This window comes from Podarcis filfolensis, assembly GCF_964270895.1.
Source record: "Podarcis filfolensis genome assembly, chromosome: 8".
Taxonomy (NCBI): Eukaryota; Metazoa; Chordata; class Lepidosauria; order Squamata; family Lacertidae; genus Podarcis; species Podarcis filfolensis.
Window position 1 is genome coordinate 43,989,583 of NC_139611.1, and position 20,034 is coordinate 44,009,616.

The following is a 20,034-nucleotide window of genomic DNA, read 5'->3' on the forward strand; positions in this document are numbered from 1 at the left end:
CCTCTTAACCCATAGACTTGTTGGCAGCACACACTTTCTGCTATATCTTGAGTGCATTTTCTTCCCTTTAGCAAAGGATGCTGTAACCGTGGAGGACAGCAGACTAGGCACATATGCTGTGCCTGAGAGATAAGAGCACCCAGGCAGCACCAAATGTCCTCAAATGACCCCATCTTAGGTAACTATGCCCAACTGTTGGCAGATAGAACAGACAGGAGCTCATCTACAAGCCTCAAGACTCTTTTGCTCAATTACAGGGGTTCTACATTATTCATTTGAGCTGTCCCCACCCCCGCTACTGTCCATAGTTGTAATTCATGGCTTAACTGATTCTTCTGATTTTGATCCAGAGCCCATAAGAAATGAGACACGTAGTACACTCCTGAAAGTCAAAAAGGCGGCTGGATTTCCAGGGATAAGGTTGGAAAGGGCTGTACAATTCACTGTGCTACATTCTGTGACAAATCTGAAGGTGACGTGGAAGCAGCAGCTACTGCAGAATGTGTGGCTAGCCTCTTAAGTGGAAGCATAGAGGGCCCATATAATTCCAGTTCTAAATGAACTGTGCTGGTTGCCAACATGCTTCCCAGTCTGATTTCAAGGTGTCAGTAATGGTTCCAGAAATTTCTAAGATCTTATTTAGAAACTTACCCCAATAACTGCAAATTTCAGCCACTGAGAATTCTACTGTAATTTTGGGAAGTGGATTGTCAGTTTGTTCCCTATATGTTCGGGTGCCTCTCAAAATATCATCGCCAAATGCAGCACGAGGGGTCCTGAGGTGGGGGGGGTCTATTCAATGTTTAGGTGCCAGGCACCATTTTGAATCGAGGGCCAAACTGTGACTATGGTATGTAACTGGGCCCTTTCTGGCATAGGTTTGCCTGCCTCTTGAGATACCTGTCAGTACGCCTTTGAGCCGATGTCAACGATTGGGCTCAACAACTTCTTCTGCCCCGACTGGGCTAGGTGACTGGAGCACTTCCAGAGACCTTCCACTCCTGGAAAGCAGGTCTAAGTGCACTGGACCCACAACTGTCCATTGTGAGCACCAAACTCAGCAGAGTATGAACAACACGGAAGAAAGCTGTGAAGCACAACTTCTTTATTTTCTAATAGCCACTGCAAATTAAACTAAAGAGCTACTGGCTTGCATGAGTGTTACAGCTCTCACTCAGCCATCTAATCTCTACATAGATAACACACAGACCCCCACAGAGTCAGGCAGGAGTGGAAGAAGCGAAGAGCAGTTTCTGCCCCCTCCTTTCTGAAAACATGAGATCAGGAGATTCTTGCATTGGGAGGGGGTGAAAATCATCACCAAACTAGGCCAGAGGGTTCTCAAAGTATGGGTGGCAGACTTTGTGAGCATTGGGCACCATTTTGAATCAAGATGGTGGATCAAAATATGACTTTGGCATGACTTTGCCCATTTCTTGGCATTATGTTTGGTCTTCTCTCAAGAGATCGTCACCAAATTCAGTACAATGTGGGGGTGATGGGCTGCAATGATGCCAGGTCCCAATCTGAATAAAGATGGTGGACCAATATGTCATTGGCATGATGGGTCCAAATTCACCAATCACACTATCCATTTAAAAATCACAATTTTTTTTTGTTTCTAAAAATTCCCAGGCAGTGCATACATTATATGGTGACATGGGAAAGGGCCTTCTCTGCTGTGCTGCCCCATTTATGGAATACCCTCCTCTCTGAGGTCTAATGAGCACCAACACTGGCCTCGTCTCAGCACCAATGCCTGGTTGTTTACTCAGGAATTAGGGCTTTCTTGATTGCAGTTAAGTATTTTGATCTGCTCAGTGTTCTTACGTTTTTCACTTGTCAGTTATGGTTTTCTTCGACTATTTATACAGAGATCTTTTCAATGAAATACACCCCATCCTCAGATCAACTAATACACAGATTAGAAATAGCTAATAACTAAAGTAAACATAGATCTGAGAAAACCATTTTTACAGATCAGGGAGCAAAGATAACAGCAGGCTCTTGGGAAGCACCAGGTAAAGGGCTCTGCAAGCTCCTTTGTGAATTAAAAAAATATCCATTTTTAAAAGAAGCATTTTTCTTTCCAAAAGACAGCAGCTCACCTATCCAGTTTGGCCTGCTGGGGTCAGAGAGCTAAAGCTCTATTCTGACAGGCTGAAAAGTTTCCATTGTCCTTCTTTAAACATATAGCAGTAAATAACCTACAAATAAATGAATGTGGTGAGGGCAGCTCAACTGATTAGTACTAGTGTTAAATATTGTTTGTTTTCACCCTTTTGCAAGGGTTAAGTCAGTATCCAAGTGCAATTCTGGGAGTGGCACTCTTGGGTAGCAAATGGATGAACCTCAAAATCGGAAGTACATTTTGCTCTTGAGTGGATATAACAGGCAGAACAGGAAGAAGCATTTCATGCTTAGTGTGAACAACATGATCAACAGTGTTCAGCACAAAGCAGGAAGAAGTCTAAGATCTAAGGGTGGTGTTCACACATAGGCCTCTCTCCTGTCAATCTCTTAACTATGGCCATGATATTGGGAGCATGCTATGGAATGCATGCTTTCTCCCCCAGCCCTCTTTAGCTTAAATTTCTCAATTACTTCACAACCTTAATGTCTTAATTTCTAACAGCCTTAATTATTAGATCCCATTTTACCAAAAGTTGGTAAATAAGCTCCAAGTCTTGACTTCAAATTCTAATTAAAAAGGAAAGTGGGGTGATCCCATGGCCCCATTCTAATCTCTTAATCACTATTGAGAAATTATGTTTGTACTGGGCTGTAGATCTTGCAGGAAAACACAGTTACCTATCAGCCTTTATCCAGAGCTGAGAACTGCATATTTGCAAAGCTAGCATCTCTGTATAGGAACAGCACTAACATTGCAAGGTTGTTGTTTTTTGTTCTCTTGACACGTGTGTGTGGAAAATGAAGCTCTGATTGAGATGAAGGGCTGACTGTAAGCCACCTTTGGTGCCTTCAGCACTATTTGATTCCAGCTGCCTGCCAAGAGCCAGGAATAAGCACCTGCATCTTGCAGGAAAGCTGAAGAATCCTCCTTGAAAGCCCATCTTTCAGCAGCTGCGGAGAAGGCCTCTTTGTTTTAATAGAAAGGCCTTGTAGTCGACAAAACTAGCTCTTGTGTAGCTTCCAGCAGATTTATGTTCAGCCACATGCTGCAGACACATTTCTCTTTCTTTTAACATAAACCACAGAGATTCCAGTCAAGGAGGCATTGAAGCATCATGTTACACAAACCACAGTCCAGTCATCATGGACTAAATATACTTTGCTACTCCACAAGCACTCATGGGCTGGCAGAGGAGTGGGATCCCACTCCCGAGAGGAAAGCTACCAAAATAACCCACTGCATGTTCAGGACAAAGAGTCCTGGCAACTCAGAGCCAAAAAAGCACGAGGATATTGCCCTATGCTCCCAGGGCAACAGATTGCCTCCTGGGTTTCTTTTGAGAAGTGAAAGTGAAGCCACTTAGGTCCAGACTGGATTATTTGTAGTTGAATATATGTAATGCAGGGGTAGCCAGTGTGCTGCCCTCCAGATGTTAAACGCCAACTCAGATCAGCCCCAGCCAAAATGGCCAATTGTCAGGCACAAAGGGGCTGGGAGCCTAACAACATCTGGGTGGCATCGTGTTGGTTGCCCTGATGTAATGCATATTGTGGAATTTTACACACAATACGGGGTCTCAATACTTCCATTTCAAAATACTCCAGCAGGTTCTGGAGTAGTACTATACTCCATGTCACGTTGGATCTGCTGACATGAAATTTACAAAAGGAACTGTAAACACCACTTTGCAATCTCATGGCCAGCATCACCAGGCGCTTGGGCACACGGCATGTAGAGCTTCCTTTTCTAAGTACTTTTTAATTAACTGCCAGACTATCCCAAACGCTGTCAACACCTTTATCTAGAATGACTCAAGAGTATATACCAAACTCCTCCACCTGAAAACAACTTCTTCCTTATTAAGTCAGAATCAAAAAGCAACAGAGTGACCTACTTCATTCTTAGAGCCACAAACTTGTAATCATCTAATTTAAGAATGATGAACAACAATCTGATGTTTGCAACAATAGTTTCTGGAGTGAACACCCATATGACAAATGAGGAGTGGAATCACCAGTATTTTCCAGGACTTCTTAGTCATCAAACCCTTCTCAAAGTGCACTTGAATTACCCAGCCACTAGGGCACTCTGGATCCTGAGCTGCTCCCATTTGCATGATAAGCACCAGGAAAGTAGACAACAGGAAACAGGACTGGATGAATGAAACTGCAGTAAAAGCTTTGGAGACAAACCAAAGAGCCAGACACGCACACCTGCAAAGCCTCCCTCACAATGGGTACAGCTGCTGCTTTACGTCAGTAACAAATGAGGTTAAGAGAGGAATGTCCTTCAACCAGGTAGTTTCTATTCTGGAAAGAAAAGAAGTGGAAGTACAAAAATAGTATAATGAAGGGTTTGAAATTGCCAACCACTGCTACCTAAAATCATTATATACTTCTGTGAATACCATCGTTTATGTAGGTAAGAAAGCACAAGCAAGAGGAAGAAAGTATCACCAGGCTTGGGGGAACCCGCAAATTTGTATAAGCACAAAAAAGTCCTAAATGGAGGGGACCCAAAGATCCCAGTGCGTGCTCAGTAACCACAGAATGCTGACTATCTGTTGGAGGGAAAGAAAAGGCATTGCTGAACAGGAGCTTTCTGCACTACAACATTCTGTTTTATAATAAGTGGCACAAATGGATTCTGCGACAAAATTCAGAAACCAACAGACACCTTACCAACATACCACACTTTAGAATAAGGCTTTGCATTACATAAAGTTCATTAAAAAATGAATACAGAATAAGACTTTTGCCACCCCACTATATTCTCAGTGGCTGAAATCTGCAGTTGTTGAAGTATGTTTCTGAATGAGACCTTGGAAATGTCTAGAACAAAGCATCTCAACAGAGCGGCACAAAAGCGCACACTACCAATTGCCCTGTTTTTACATTAAAAGTAATTATGAACATGCTGACTATGAAGTCCCATTAATAGAGTTCCATAAATACAGTCATGTCTTCCTGGCAACTATCTGCCCAGTCCCTGAGTGATGTGATACATCCCTCCCTCCCTTCCCTTCAAGGTTCTCTCTGCATGACAACAAGGGAGGGAGACTTATCTTACTTGGGAGAGAAAACCCACTCTTGCCTAACTCCTTTGGTATGTGCAAGGGTCTTGGGGGAGGGGAGGTCAGCCTCTCACTTTTGCACTGGACCTCACAGTTCCTAGGATCTAGGAAGAATCCTTCCAACTACTTCTGAGTACCTTCAAAGCACTATGGCAAAGGTTAACTTACCCGTTTATGCCAAGCCTGTTGTGTGTTCCAGAGAACTGATAAGAGTGGAGGAAGATTTGGGGAAATCATAAATAACAGCTTGCTACCAAGGTTAGCTAAAATTTGTGGCACCCGACTATTAGTACCATAGGACCTTCCTCTCAGTAAAATTTTGAATAGAAATCTAAAATCCCTAAATTCCTTTGTCTCCAGAAAATCCTGGTGTCAAAAGGGTCCTCCCAGTTATGTCTACACCCAGCTGAAGAAGATTAAATGCTTGGAATTAGAAGTATGTAGAAATAATACAAAAGTCACAAAACAGAAAAAGAAAAGCCAAACCCACTCCACCTTTCGGCAAGGGTTATCTTTTAAACACATACCTACAGAAGTTGGCAAGGGATATCTAAAGTAACACTTTGTGGAGTTTTCAGTGAATGTTAAAGTTTAAAGAGTGTTTTCTTCCACAGTAGCCTTTCCCAACTTAGTGCCTTTCCTATGTTTTGGTCAGCCATGCTGATAGGGGCTGATGGGCAATCTAGTCCAGAACATCTGGAAGTGGTCAGATTGGGGAAGGCTGCCCTTTCCACAGTTCCAAGCACAACACAGTAACAACCTATTTTCACCCTTCCTGGTAATGAACTATGGAAAACTGAGGCAATATCAAATCACTAACATGGAAAGTGGTATACGTTACTAGACTTGCCTAGATGCAAGTCTCACACAAGTAAGCCCCACTGAGTTCAGAACAGACATCTCTAGCATAACACAGCTAATGTCATTTAGCAGCTGTGTGTAATACAGTCAGACATGGACATAACTTAGCATGATAGTTATGAGAACTACTGTGAAATAGTGGGTAGAAAGTTGGGCTTGGGTAATGAAGACCCAAATTCAAACTCCAGCTCAGCCATGAATCTCACTGAGTGACCTCATAGTGTACATTGGAAGGATAAAATGGGAATAAACTGTCCACTTGCCAACTCGGCTTGAAGTACACTGGGGCAATATTACTACCTCCTTTTGCATGACAGTCCACCAGGATTCAAACCTGCTTTTGTTGTCTGTTTGGGACTGCAGATGGGCAGCTCAAGTACTTCACTGATCACAACATACAACTCATAGGTTGTGCTCAACTTGACAGGCCACAAATTACCACAAGCCATTTTAGATTAATGACAGTGATATTTTCAAATACATTGTCTTGTGGCCAATTCCAGCTCCAAGTAATTCTACAAGTCCAGAGTGGCATGTGGAACAACTGTTCTCCCTTCTGAATTATTCCTTCTGCTCTAATATAAAAAAACAGCCTAAGCATGTTCAGGATAGAGTCATCATCTCTCACAAATTTTGCAAATTAACATTCAACACCTGCTGTTTCTAGCAACCCACTGTCAAAATGTTTTTACTAGAAAAGTCTGGCCATAGGCCAGCCCTTTGGCCATATGAATGGACTCTCTATGGGAAGCTGCAGCCCAGTGCATTTCTAGTAGCCAGTGACAAAGGTGTTAAATGGCAAACACAGCCCCAAAGACCTGCATTTAGAACAAATCACATGAGCACTCTCTAATAATGTTTGCAGATCTCGCCTGACACTGTCATTTCCATGTGACCTTGCAATCAAGTTTAAATACTAAAGCATGTGCAGTTCCAGGCCAAGTAAGAAGCTGTTATTAAAGACTGATCATTAATTAGTACGACTGCAGGATGTTGTTTTTAAAAGATGAACCGTCTATCTGAAGAACAGATTCCAAAATAAACTCAAACACATGAAGATAAAAAGTTGAGCTTTGAATAAATGGCAGTCAGGAGATACCAGACAGCAAACAAAACTGCTGCCTAGGGATAGGCATCTGGCCATTTCAGGGCTTAATCCAGCTCCTAGTTTAACTCCTGATCCCAAGGATCCTACATCCCAATCCATTACCCACTTCTGACAAGCCAAGGGCTCTCTTGAGGGAAAAGCAACAGTAGGTTTTGGCAGAGCCTTGTCTGATTATGCATCTCAAACTAGAGCTAAGCAGAAAGCAGGAGCGAGGGAGTGGCACACATTTTCAACCTGTAAAGGGAGCTCCATTTTGCAGCAGTTTCCCACCACTTTGCAAAAGGATGCAGAACTGTCTACGAGCAGGAGCACGAGGGGCCAAAAGGAAAGTTAGTCCCACTGCCCAAACTCTAGCACTCCCTTACATGGGGACATGCATCTCCATCTGTGGAATTTGAAATGAGCTCTTCATTTCACTGAGAGGGAGTGTTGGCCTGTTTGCTTCAGACAAGTTCAAGAACAATTGCAAAAGATTCCCTTGAAGAACTTGGTGGCGGCGCTACCTTTGCTACTCAGATCAAGACAAAGAAAAATTATGAGTTTCAGTGTGGTGACCATGTTAGTCTGTCACAGCAACCGCAGCAAAGTGTCTTGTGTCATTTTAAAGACTAACACGTTTATTAGGACATAACCATTTGTGGAACAGAGTCCACTTCGTCAGAAGCACGAAGTGTTATCCTGCGTTATAAGTATAAATGCACACGATTGGAAGGGATCTGAAATACAGCAGTTTCAGCTGAGCTACAGTGCATACAAAGGGGAAAGCTTTAGTAAACCCTGTTGCTGTTCATAGTGGACAACAGAGGTTAAAAAGCTAACCAGAGGTAGTGTGGCTCCTGAAGGTGTTGAGTCAGTACACAGAGGCAGTGGCTCTTCCAATCCTAATCAATACCTGTGTTATAAAATGACTGCAAATTAGGGCTGTACTCTCATCATCATCACAAGATTAGCTGGTGTTACTGAGTAACTCATGCACAATGCAAGTCCTTCTGTGCTAACTGATATAGGATTTGAGGACTGAATATCCTAAGACTTTATTCAAACTTGTGAGCAATCCTTACAATGCCAAGGATAAACCAAGTCCATTATAGTTAGTGTCTGCACTGGAACTATGCCACTAAATTACCACCATTTGGGGTCAAATAATATCACCAGGACTGGGAGGAACCCAGGCAGCATCTCGCCAGCTTAGCACAACAAGGGAGGCACTTCCAGAACACACATGTCAATACCTAGACTGACCCACAACACCCTAACTGGTGCCAGTCAACAAGCATGCATTAGGCATACCACACCTAAGTGAGGGACTGGGAAATGTGGGTGATGGTGGTGCTTGGCAGAAGTAGCATTTCTCAAAGGGCTGGATTCTGTTTTGAGACAATGACTTAGTGACTTCTATTCTTAACAAAAAAAGTAGCCATGGGGACAGAATAAAATATTAAGTGATTTAACATATGTTCGGAAGCACAGAAGAAATATATCTGCACGATGCAGAAGAGAACAGAAAGCGACAATGCCCATTTCTCCTACGCGCCATACCCATCTGACAGATCAAGTGACATTCTGTGGCACAAAGGAACTATGCTGCAGTCAACGATGTACTGCAACTCAGAATCCTATTATAGAAATGGAAAGACTGGAGGACAGCTAAAGGTTTGTGGAAAGAAAAGCAAGGAAGCGTAAGATTCAAGGGTGTTGGAAGAGGTTTCATAAGCTGTATGTGTTTAACAAATTTTAAGTAGTAAATTTGTAGCAAAGTTCCCTCCAAACAATGTTCTGTCTCCACAGGTAGTGAGCACACCCCCCTCTTAGAAGTGTACAATTCCAGCGTAGTGGTTACTGACACACAGGACAAGCACAAACAATTATTAATAATGACTCACCAGGAAGTCTGTTCATGTTGACACCTTGGGCTGAGAGTCCTATCCCCATGTACCTTCAAGCAAACAAAAGTGTGTTAATACAGCAAAGAGAGAATGGCCAAGCAAAATCACACAATGCTGCTTTTCCTAACTGAAAGCACAGTTTAAGTTATCATTCAACAGAGGCTGTGATCAGATTCCTTCTGAAATCCTGCACAAAATGGCACAGCTAGCCAGGGCAGTGTTGGTGATCGGCCCCCTCGAGAAAGGCTGACTCCCCTTCCCAGGCACCGGGGCCTCTTGCCGGTGGTCAGCAAGAAGGCAGTAGTTCCTTATCAAACCTTCTTGATGTGCTCAGCAAACTACCTCCCCTTTCCTGGAATATCAAAAAGTATATGCTTTTAAAATATAGTCACTGGTAACGCATGTAAATTAATTTTGCTAGGAGGCCTATCCCAAAGGTAAGAACTGTACACAGAGATGCCCCTGAAACAGGCCTGCATCCCACTCCCCAGTCAGAATTAGCATGCAGCAATCTGGGAACAGCAGCTTTGTAGAAGCACTGCATGCATGCCTCATCTCCAGCTGCTCACAAGCTGCTTCCTTCTCCAGTGACTAAGCAGGGTGCATTGTCGAGCAGAGATAGGATGGTTGAATTATCTACTGCTGGCAGGAGTTCTTCCCCATCTTGGCCTCCCACAGTTCATGAAGCTTCTGATCTTTTTACATTGTAATCCTTGGCCTTGCCGTTTCACACAAAAGGAAACCTAATTGGTTGGGACAAGTAAAAAGAGGTTTACACATTCAAAGAACCTGCAGTATTTAACTGCCATTGTAAAGACAGGAGAAGTTAAGGTCCTTACTCCAAAACAGACAACAGAAGTTTGGAAGAGGGTCCATGTTCAAAATTCTAAGCCTAGATTTAATTACCTGATATGCACAGACCAACTACCCATACTGGATGGAGTGGTGGGGCTGCACTGCTCACCTGACCTCCCTACGTCTGAGTCACTGCTGCACACCTGAAGGTGACAGAACCAAGGGTAGCTTGCTATGAATTGTTTGCAAAGCATTATGAGGACAAAATTGCTTGCATCCAGCAGGAACTTGACTCCAGTATTACAGCAGATGACTCTTGAGAGGTGTCCAGAGCACTGTCTAGTCTAGCTCTAATTAAAGATAAGTCCATCAGTTATTTTTTATTCATTTATTAAATTTCTATTTTTCCTCACAAAAGAGCCCTGGGCAGTAATATTATTAATAGGATATTGAAGCTGGAAGGAATTGATCACATGCCCCCATACCTCAGACTCTAGTCCAGTTTTTATCCAAAATCCTTAAAAGGATTTATTCATTTTATTTTTATTTAGAAGTGTTGTAAGCTGGCTCTTGACTGCAAAGCAACCCACAACATGGTACAATAAAAATAAAAAGCCACAGTATCAACTGTAATGCCATAAAACAAGGACAGAGAGAACCTGAGCATGGGCACACACAGAACAAAACCAGTACAACCATCTCAGCACCTGGCCCAAGCATTAATAACTTGTAACCATAAAGGCCCTTGTCAGGAAACAACTATTCACCTCTAAACAAGATCTAGTAAGATTCAACATCAGCTTTAGCTCAGCAGGGAAGACATTACATAGATGGGGCACCACCACAGAGAAGGCTCTTTCCCAAGCTGCCACATAACTGATCTCAACTGGAGGAAATCCAACCAATGATCTTAGCATGAAGAGTGGAGACAGGCTGATGCAGAAAGAGATGCTTCTTCAAGCATTTTGGTCTCATTTTGTATAAGCTTTTATGAGTCATTGCTAGCAGTGCATTAAATTTGGGTTATCAGCATACTGGCAGCCAGTGCAGCTCTTTCAAGGCCACAGCTACATAATCTCGGTTGGCTGAACCACTCAGCAGTCTACCCACTTTTAGTTACCACATTTCAGTATTTCTAACTACATACTCTAAAAGTTGCTAACTTTTTTCTCATGTTTTCTCCTCCTTGCTACTGTGCTCATATGCTATCAAAACAACCTAGCCTCCATGCTACAGCTCTTCAGATCTTGGAGGGATTGTTTTGCCTGCCTTGCATTATTGTGAAGAAGTGCTCCTTACCACCAGAGCTGATTACAGTGGACCCTCCGGATAAGAACTTAATTCGTTCCGGGGGTCCGTACGCACCCCAAAAAGTTTGCATCTAGAAGTGCCACTTCTGCACACGCATGTGGCATGATAGAGCACTTCTGTGCATTCGACGAAACCCAGAAATATACACTTCCAGGTTTGCTATGTTCGCAACCCGAAAGTTACGTTACCCTAAGGTAACGTAACCCGAGGGTCCACTGTATTAATACCACTAAGTCCATTGCAAAGATTCCTACTTTTATACAGCAGAACATCTTTAGTAGATCTTATTCTTGTCAATATGGAGAGAAACTCCTCTCCCCCCAATTATTTCACTATTAATCAGTTTTCAAACAATATGATATTTTCAGGAAGAAGGGGGTTCTCTTGAACTTCATCAGTAACTGTTTTTTCCTGTTTTTGTTGTTGTTTTTAATTTCAGGGAGCTGAGTAATTGTACAGAAAAAGAAAGAAAAATCCTCTGAAATGTTTCTCTGTTATCTGTTTTCTTCCTGTGGCATTTACTTATGTTTTTAAATTGCATTTATGCTTTAAACTTGTATATTTTGTGATTAACTGCTCTGCAGGCACACAGAGGAAAAGCAAATGCCCCATTTAAAAGTATACCAATCCTTGGTGATCTGGTTCTCAGTCTCAAATTCTTAAACATAGAAAAACTGTTCTTAAGCACCAGAAGTTATGACTTTCACAAAGTCTATGGGGAAGGCAAAGCAAAATGGCTCGCATAAGAAGATTCAGGCAACTCTACAAGTAGAAGCACTCTTTCTTATAAGTCCAGATTACTGGTAGATTGCTAAAGGTTTGGGTGCCAAAGTAGAAAAACTGTTGCTCTCAAAAATTAAAATGCCCTCCAGTGGGCAGCTGGCACTGACCTCTGTTTGCTTCAGGGGGACTGGACACATTCCAACCCCATTATGAACAATAGCTGGAGCATAGTTTTTTTTTAAGTGTATGTAACTCATATGAAAGAATCCATGTACTTTATAAACATTGCATGCCAGGGATGAAATACTAGTTGTGACAGTCACACAGTTCATGCTGTTTATTGTATTAATAGCTCATCCCCTTTCTAAAGAAGAGCCACTCTCACAGCCAAGCACAAACACCCAATTTAGCAGAAAACTATTTACGGGTACAACCAGGGTACAGAATTCCAAACCAAGCAAACAATCCAACAATAGCATCGTGCCATGCCATATTACTACAGCTATATATGCACATGTAGGTATGTATTATCAGGACACCACACTTGCAAGAATACTATGAGCTAGGATAACTGTTATCCATTTTGCAGATGGAATGAGGCAGAAAGACTGATATGCTCCATTGAGATGTCATGACTGAACATATATAGATTCCCATGTCCAAACACACTACCGTGTCACAATGTCGGTGCTGCCAAATTGCAGTATTTCAGGAAAAATACAACAATAACAACTTTATTATTTATATGTCGCCCTTCCAACTGGGCTGTTACAACTACTCTGGGAAGCTCCCAACAAAATATTAAAAACATGAGATCGCTGGTCTTTGTATGACTGTACAATAATTATACAAACCTTCTTACAGTACAAAGCAATTGTACAGCACTCTTTGCATCACCATTATTTCAAACACAAAACTTCACCCAACCCAGTAGCATAAGCATCAATGCCACAGTTAACAGCACAAAAAGCACTGTGCCATTTTTACTAACAGTTACTATGAAATCCACCGTGTTCTGTCATCAAAGTTGACACATTCACCACCAGCACAGCATATACTGGCTGGTATTAGCATGGTCAAATGGAAAAGTGCAAATACTTAAAATGGCTTGCCTACAGCTACAGATGCTGGATGAATTCAGCCTTTTGGAAGCCTACAGGAATAAGTTGCAGACAGTCTAATCCCTTCATTGAGAGCTCTTACTGTACTGAGCTGCCTCTGCTCCTGAGGGCTCCCCCCCCATTTTTTATTATCTCTTCCTTACAATTCCTTTCAGCTACTGTTTGATGTCAATGTCCACTGGCTTTCACTTGTCATTACAGCTAGCTGGCACTTGTACTGGCATGAACCCACTGCTCTGCAAGGAATGGTCTAGGCATAATCATCCACCACTTTAAAATTGAGAAAACAGTTTTTCAGCTATAAGAAGGCTAAGATCCTTAGTGGCTCTGCTTGTTACTGAAAGAGTGCCCCAAACCCTGGTACAGGAACTCCTTGTCTAAGTTAGCCCTTGGCACTATGTATTAAATCCTAACGGAAGGGTGTTTCATATCATTAGGCTACCCTGGAAATGCTTATACTGTAGTAGCTTATAGCTACCTCTGTGACAGAAATGTACTACCAGAAGAACCACAACATGGGAGTGACTTCTCACTTTCCTGTGAAGAAAATCTGCTTCTGTTTCCAAAGGCATTCCACGTGTCTCCATTTTTAGTTATTTCTTCAGGGTCCTAATTATTCAAAACAATCTTGTCATTTAACAATTAAGAAATCAGAAGCCCCTGATTCAAGACCCAGCTCAGTCATGAACCTGCAGGGTGACCTTAGACAACCGTCATTACATCTCAGTTTCCCATCTGTAATCTGAGGGTCACCCAGCAAGACTACCTTACAGGGCTGCTGTAAAGCTTACTGATATAATACTCAAAACTATATCAATGTATTGTAGAAACACACTGTGCAAATAACAAGTATTATTAATTGCTACTGTCATGCTAACATCACCCCTCCTTTCATTATTCAGTTTTCACTATCTGAAATGTAATGGTATACTAAAAGAACCAAAATACCAAAAAAAAAAAAAAGTTCAAATTGAGTTTTTAACTCTTCCTTTTCCCAACCCACCTACCCCTTCCTTATAGAACTTTACACATCCCTTAAGAGTTCTTCCTCCCTCCCAAAGTCCTAACTCCAAGATACCCAAATCAAAATGGCAAGCTGACTAAAACAGTGAAAATGAGAAAGGATTCAGTAATATGATAAATAATATATGTAAGAAAAAAAGGTGTGTGTCCGATTCTCTGTCAGCTGCCCCAGGTAAGCAGAAGTCCTATGCACCTCCTTAACCCTGTTGAGGCCAAAAAAAAAGCCTTGCAAAATAACTTCAAACATCTCCCTTTTCATATAGGCCACTTTCTCAATTACTGCAAGGGTCACAAAAAACCCTAGTGATTTATAATCTTATTCATTTGAGCTTTCGTTTCTGCAAAATCAGCCTCTTGGTAGCCAGTATCACACTTTTAAGAACTGGGCTATTTCATTCTCTCGTCATCCCCATACCATACTGGTTTGGAACTTTGGGTATTCTGTAATTAAGGACCAAACATATACAAACAAGACCTCTTTCCATAATGTCAGTATCACTTTATATCCATAAAGCATATACTATAGTTCAGGGACATCCAACTCCCAAGAGATTGTGATCTACTCACAGAATGAAAAACTGGAAGTGATCTACCTATTTTTTTGGGAGGGTGGGAGGTCAAAATTGCCGACCTTTTGGGGGGGCAGCAACAAAAATAGATAAACAATAAGTCATTCCACCAGCAGAAACTCCATCTTCCGCTCTTGAAATTGTGTGCGGTAAAGGAAAGAGGGAGGGAGGGGGCAGGCCGAATGCTCCTTTTCACCCGCGGACAAAAATGAGCCTGCGATCGACTGCAATTGACTTCTAACAACTGGGGGTCGACCTGTCGGACATCCCTGGTATAGGTCCATTCCCACAACACAACATGTCCAACAATTGTCTGAACAGACAAGCCTAGGGTACCAAAGTGAGCCACCACCAAATGCACTCCAAATAGCATTTTTCTGTTGAATTCACCTGAGCCTAAGATCCAAGAAGGAAGTCTTTGCTGCTGACAACACAGCCTGCAATTGCACTGGTTATATGGGAGAAGGGTTCATACATTCCATTAATGGAATGGGCTTCACGCAGTCCCTAACAAATGCATAGTGAATGTGTGAGCTTTTCAATAGATCTCAATAGTTTTTTTTGGGGGGGGGGACTGCTGGGTTAGATGTAGCCACAATGCTATGGCACAACTATATATATTACCACACTGAACTAAGCAACTGTTTACCAACCTAGTTCTTTAAGTGAACCATTTTACTTTCAATTTTTATATACATGCTCTCCTCCCATGAGGTTGAATCAGCATGAACCAGTATAATTTTGGAAGCTAGCAGTGGCTAGAACAAACTTGGTACAGTTTTTAAGATAGATTCCAGCAGCTTCAGGGTTGACAATTCCCACCGTATCCACAATAGGCCATATTCAGGGAATGACTGTTTCCACCACCAGGCTCAGCCTCTCTCTGACTTGACAATGCAATCAATGTTTCTGTATTGCCAAGACCAATTGGTTACAGCTGGGAAAGTGCAGAAATATCACATACCTGATATTTACTCAAGTTATCCTCAGAAGTTTGATTCTAGTCTGCATGGATCTGATCACTTTAAGTCAGTTGTTGTGTACAGAATACTTCCTGGTAACACCACTGATAGCAAACTACTCAATTCTCACCTGCTGTAAGAACAGCATAATAGCCCCTTTTTCTGAGCTCTAGTTAAAACAATCAACATCCAGTAACTGGATTTATGCTCAAGGTTTCAATTTAAAATTACTTTACAGGGTAATCCTCACATCCCTATAGGCCACAGACCACTTCTGTGGCAATCATGGTCACTCTGGAAATTGTATTTACCTACCAGTTAGTATCAGATACCAAATATTTACAATCATTCTGGGAACTGCATAACAAATTAAATTTGTTCCAACCAGAAGCGTTTACTACTTAAAAGCAATGCTGTAATAAAATCTGATCCAGATGCACTCACCAAATTGTGTAAGCCAATAGGCTGTATCCAGTTAAGTAACACTAAGAGTAGACCCATTGAAATAAGTGGATTCTGGTCATGATGAACTTAAATCCACTAATTTCCATGGATCTCCTCTGACTTAGCCAGAAACAACCCCATGTCTTTATACGTGTCTATCTACATAGATCTAGAGCTGCATCCACTGCTGGATAACATCTTCTGGAAACAGAATGTTGAAATAGATCCTCCAATTCAACCTCTGTTAATAGCAATTCACTCTACATTCTTTGCAACATAAAATCTTACTATCAGTACACTTTATGCCAGATAGATTATTTGATTAGGAAACTCCACAAGGAGCTGGGGGACAAAATACATGGGGCAGGATGTACAAAACTTATGAGATTTTGTCCACCTCTTCTCTACCCCACTATTCTCCTCCCTGCATTAGGGAAGGAAGTAATAATATTCAGAGTAAATGTGATACTGAAAGCATTTTATGCTGCAGACATTAGTAAACTTTGCTCCTTGGCACAGGTAGTGTTTTCTGGTTAACTGAACAGGGCCTAGCAGGCAGTAGAACCTACAAAAAAAGTGCTTCAGAATTAAATGGCTTAGGCATTTCTCAGACAAATCCATGCTGCTATCATTTCTAGAACCTTGCAGAGATTTTTATTTGGACTTCAATGCATCAAATTCCTCCCAACTTTAGAAAGTGTTCAGCCACTCTGTTCAGCCAATATTTCTTCCTCAGTTTCTTTTGAAGGGAAATGACTTAGCTGCTTGGTAATGCTGCTTCAGTCTTCATGAAGTAGGCAAGATGCATCCTGAACTTAAAAATAGAAATGGCGTCTCTACATGCAGACCCACAAAAAATATAGCCAAAATTAATGCCTGGTAATTGCACTTTCCGCAGGCCTGGAACCCAAAAGTACAAGTGGTTTTTATTTCAGTTCTCCAGTTTGAAGGATAAATAAGCATGACTAAATGGTAACAAAAATGAGTGTCTTCTGAACAAAAACAGACCATATATACCACAGGAGTTGTTTTACTGGATGTTTTTGAAGCTCTTGTGGAATGATGGCATCAAAAAAACCACCAAGGAAATTCTGTCCTGGGACACATTGCTCCACGCTCCATATTTGGTTAGCCAAGTGAAAATTAATTAATACACCCAGTTTGAACCCCAAAGAGACTGAAATTAGTTGCAGGTGAAATACTTCTCTAAGGCCTAGAAAACATACTTGGTGGTCCAGGATGAGGATATCTGCATAACTTAGTTTCCAATATTTTTGGAAAGCAGACCTCTGCTTTCCCAAGTTCATCACCAGGCCTCCCACCCTTAGCTGCATTGGAATCCCCAACTGTGCCTTTTCAACAGGACTCACAAACAAAGCATCATCCCATATCCACCACTCTTTGGACAAAGACAGTTTCAAGGAAGCAATGAGAATCCCATTCTTACACAAGAAGCTATATGTCAGATTGCACCTTAGTAGAAGAGAAGAGTTTGGATTTGATATCCCACCTTTCACTCCCTTTAAGGAGTCTCAAAGTGGTTAACATTCTCCTTTCCCTTCCTCCCCCACAACAAACACTCTGTGAGGTGAGTGGGGCTGAAAGACTTCAGAGAAGTGTGACTGGCCCAACGTCACCCAGCAGCTGCATGTGGAGGAGCGGAGACGCGAATCCAGTTCCCCAGATTACGAGACTACCGCTCTTAACCACTACACCACACTGGCTAGTACTTTGATTATAAATTTTGTACAATATAAGAGGATGGCTTGGCTAAATACCATACCAATGCCTCCACTAGCAGCTTCTTCTGGGCATAGCTAATAAGGTATAAATCACTGCTCCCCAAAGGATATTTGGTTACGAGTCTAAACATTATCTACCTCCACTGGTCATCAATTGTCTATATGGAACCCTAAAAATGGAGCCTCTGGTACAACTTATTTATTTATTTATTTATATACCACCTCTATCTTCCAAGGAGTTCAATATGGTATACATGTTTCTCCTCTTCCCCATTTCATCCTCAGAACAATCCTGTGAGGTAGGTTAGGCTAAGAGATGGTGACTGGTCCAAGGAGACCCAGTGAGCTCCATGACTGAGAAAAGATTTGAACCCTGGTCTTAGCAATGCCAAGAGTAAACAGATACTTCAAGAGCAGCTGGTATCTGATTTCTCACTTCAGCAACTGAAACAATGACACAAAAAATTCTACTGTAGTACCAGAGGGAGTAAACAGTATTTAGAAGAGGTTTTTTTCAGTCTCCACACCCATGTTGTGACACTGGATTTATAAAGATGTGGTGCCCACAGATATATCACCACACCCAACAAACAGTTGTAACTATTTGTCAAATGTAAGTCACCAAAGTCCACCTCCCATTGCTAAGCTCTTATTTCCTTTCTCTCCAAGTTATCAACTGTTCAATGTACAAACACAATTTCTGGCAAAGCAAATGAAGAAATTTCTTAGAAGAGTTCTACGTTTGGCCTTGGCCTCTTTTTTCAGCACCTTCATCTTTGAAAAAACCCTTTTTGTTCATTATTAAGAGTTCAATACCTCAAAGCTACTTGTTGTAAAGTATGCTTTGGATAGCAAGTTGCTTTGGGTTGCCCTCAGCAAGATATAGTGACTAATAAATTTAAATAATAATAACATGCAAGAAAGAAGACAATAAGACTCTCCCGGCATAATGTATTCAAGTCTATGGCCTATGTGGTATCACATGGAAAAAGATTTTCTGATGCTGCTTTAACAGATGAAAGCTGCCATTTTCCTATTGATCAGAGATTACTGAACTGCAATTCCAACTATCCTGTAGATTTAATGGACCATCTATGCTCTCATTTTCCTCATGACCATAAAACTACCTAGCATGTCACCCATATATTTTGTCTTGAGCAAATACAAAAAGTGAATTCTTATACACATTTTTAATACTACAAACAGAATAGCACTTTCTTCCGCTCCACTCAGCTATGTGGATTCTTCTCCTCCACATCCATTACAGTCACTGCCATATTGGATTTCAGTCCCAACACACTAACAAGCCACACTGGAATTTTAAGATGTCTGCTTGGTATAATTATCCATAACAGCCAGCAAAGGGAGCAGCATAATAAGCATGCCTCATCTAGGTCTATATTACTGGCTTGGCATTTGATGGCAGGAAGTCAAACCGGTTTTTTTTTTCTTGAACTGGAGTTGAACCTGAATCACAGCTGTATCCTCCCAACTGAACCTGAATCAAAACCAAAGACCTGGCTCAGTTCCCTATTTTAAAATTAAAACTAGTGCAACATCCTACATTTGGGGCTGCATAGACACATTAGGTTTTACCTACCTGAATCACACTCAGAGTAAAAGTAATGGACCTAAATCAGTCATGTCCATCAATTTCAGTGGATCTAAGTATGAGTTTGATATAATCCATATGGCTCCCCCCACATACAAAGCATCCCTATCTAGTTGAAGTGTATGCAGTGAGATTCGTTCCAAACCCTCTAAAAAGAAAGACAAACTATCCAAGAGGCATTAGAAGAACACACTTACCCATCTCTACCTTTACTGACTATCTTCACTTCAAAGTAATAAATACCACAGGCCGCAGGGATAGGATGGGTAGCCCTGACTGAAGCAGCATCCTTGTGATTTTTTCCATGTCCTGCAAAAAAACCCAAGAACATATATAGGAAAGGGGGAAAGGGGTGAGTGAGGTTCCAGGCCCTTTTACTCCTCAGTGACAGCTGTCAGACTAGAACACAGACTTTAAAAGAGCCAGAATCATTCTGCACAGAAACCCTTAAGATGATGCTTGGTTGACAAAGCAGTGGGCCCCTGCACTGCACCACGGGGGAAAGGACGAGGAAACAGCATGCATGGTTCTGTCTCTTCCTTTGTCAGTTCTCATGAAAAGACAACAAGAAATATAGGCACTAGGGCCCTATTTGGGGGCAAACAGATCAGCACTCCAAATTCCAGGGAAGGCACAAAGGAATGATTTTCTGCCTTGATCATGTAAACAA

The 20,034-nt window shown here is 41.7% G+C and overlaps 1 protein-coding gene across 4 annotated transcripts in view; it reads right to left on the bottom strand.

Moving 5' to 3' along the window:
* RANBP10 (RAN binding protein 10) overlaps nt 1-20,034 on the bottom strand; it is a gene marked incomplete at its 5' end in the record, with an annotated part of 50,868 nt that overhangs the window by 30,104 nt on the left and 730 nt on the right. For all 4 annotated transcript variants that reach the window (XR_014551318.1, XR_014551319.1, XM_083626489.1 and 1 more), the window contains 2 exons: nt 9,060-9,112; nt 19,562-19,673. Coding sequence is in view for 2 of the 4 variants with exons in the window: in XM_083626489.1 (XP_083482615.1) it covers nt 9,060-9,112; nt 19,562-19,673 (165 nt within the window). The remainder of the gene's footprint in view (nt 1-9,059; nt 9,113-19,561; nt 19,674-20,034) is intronic.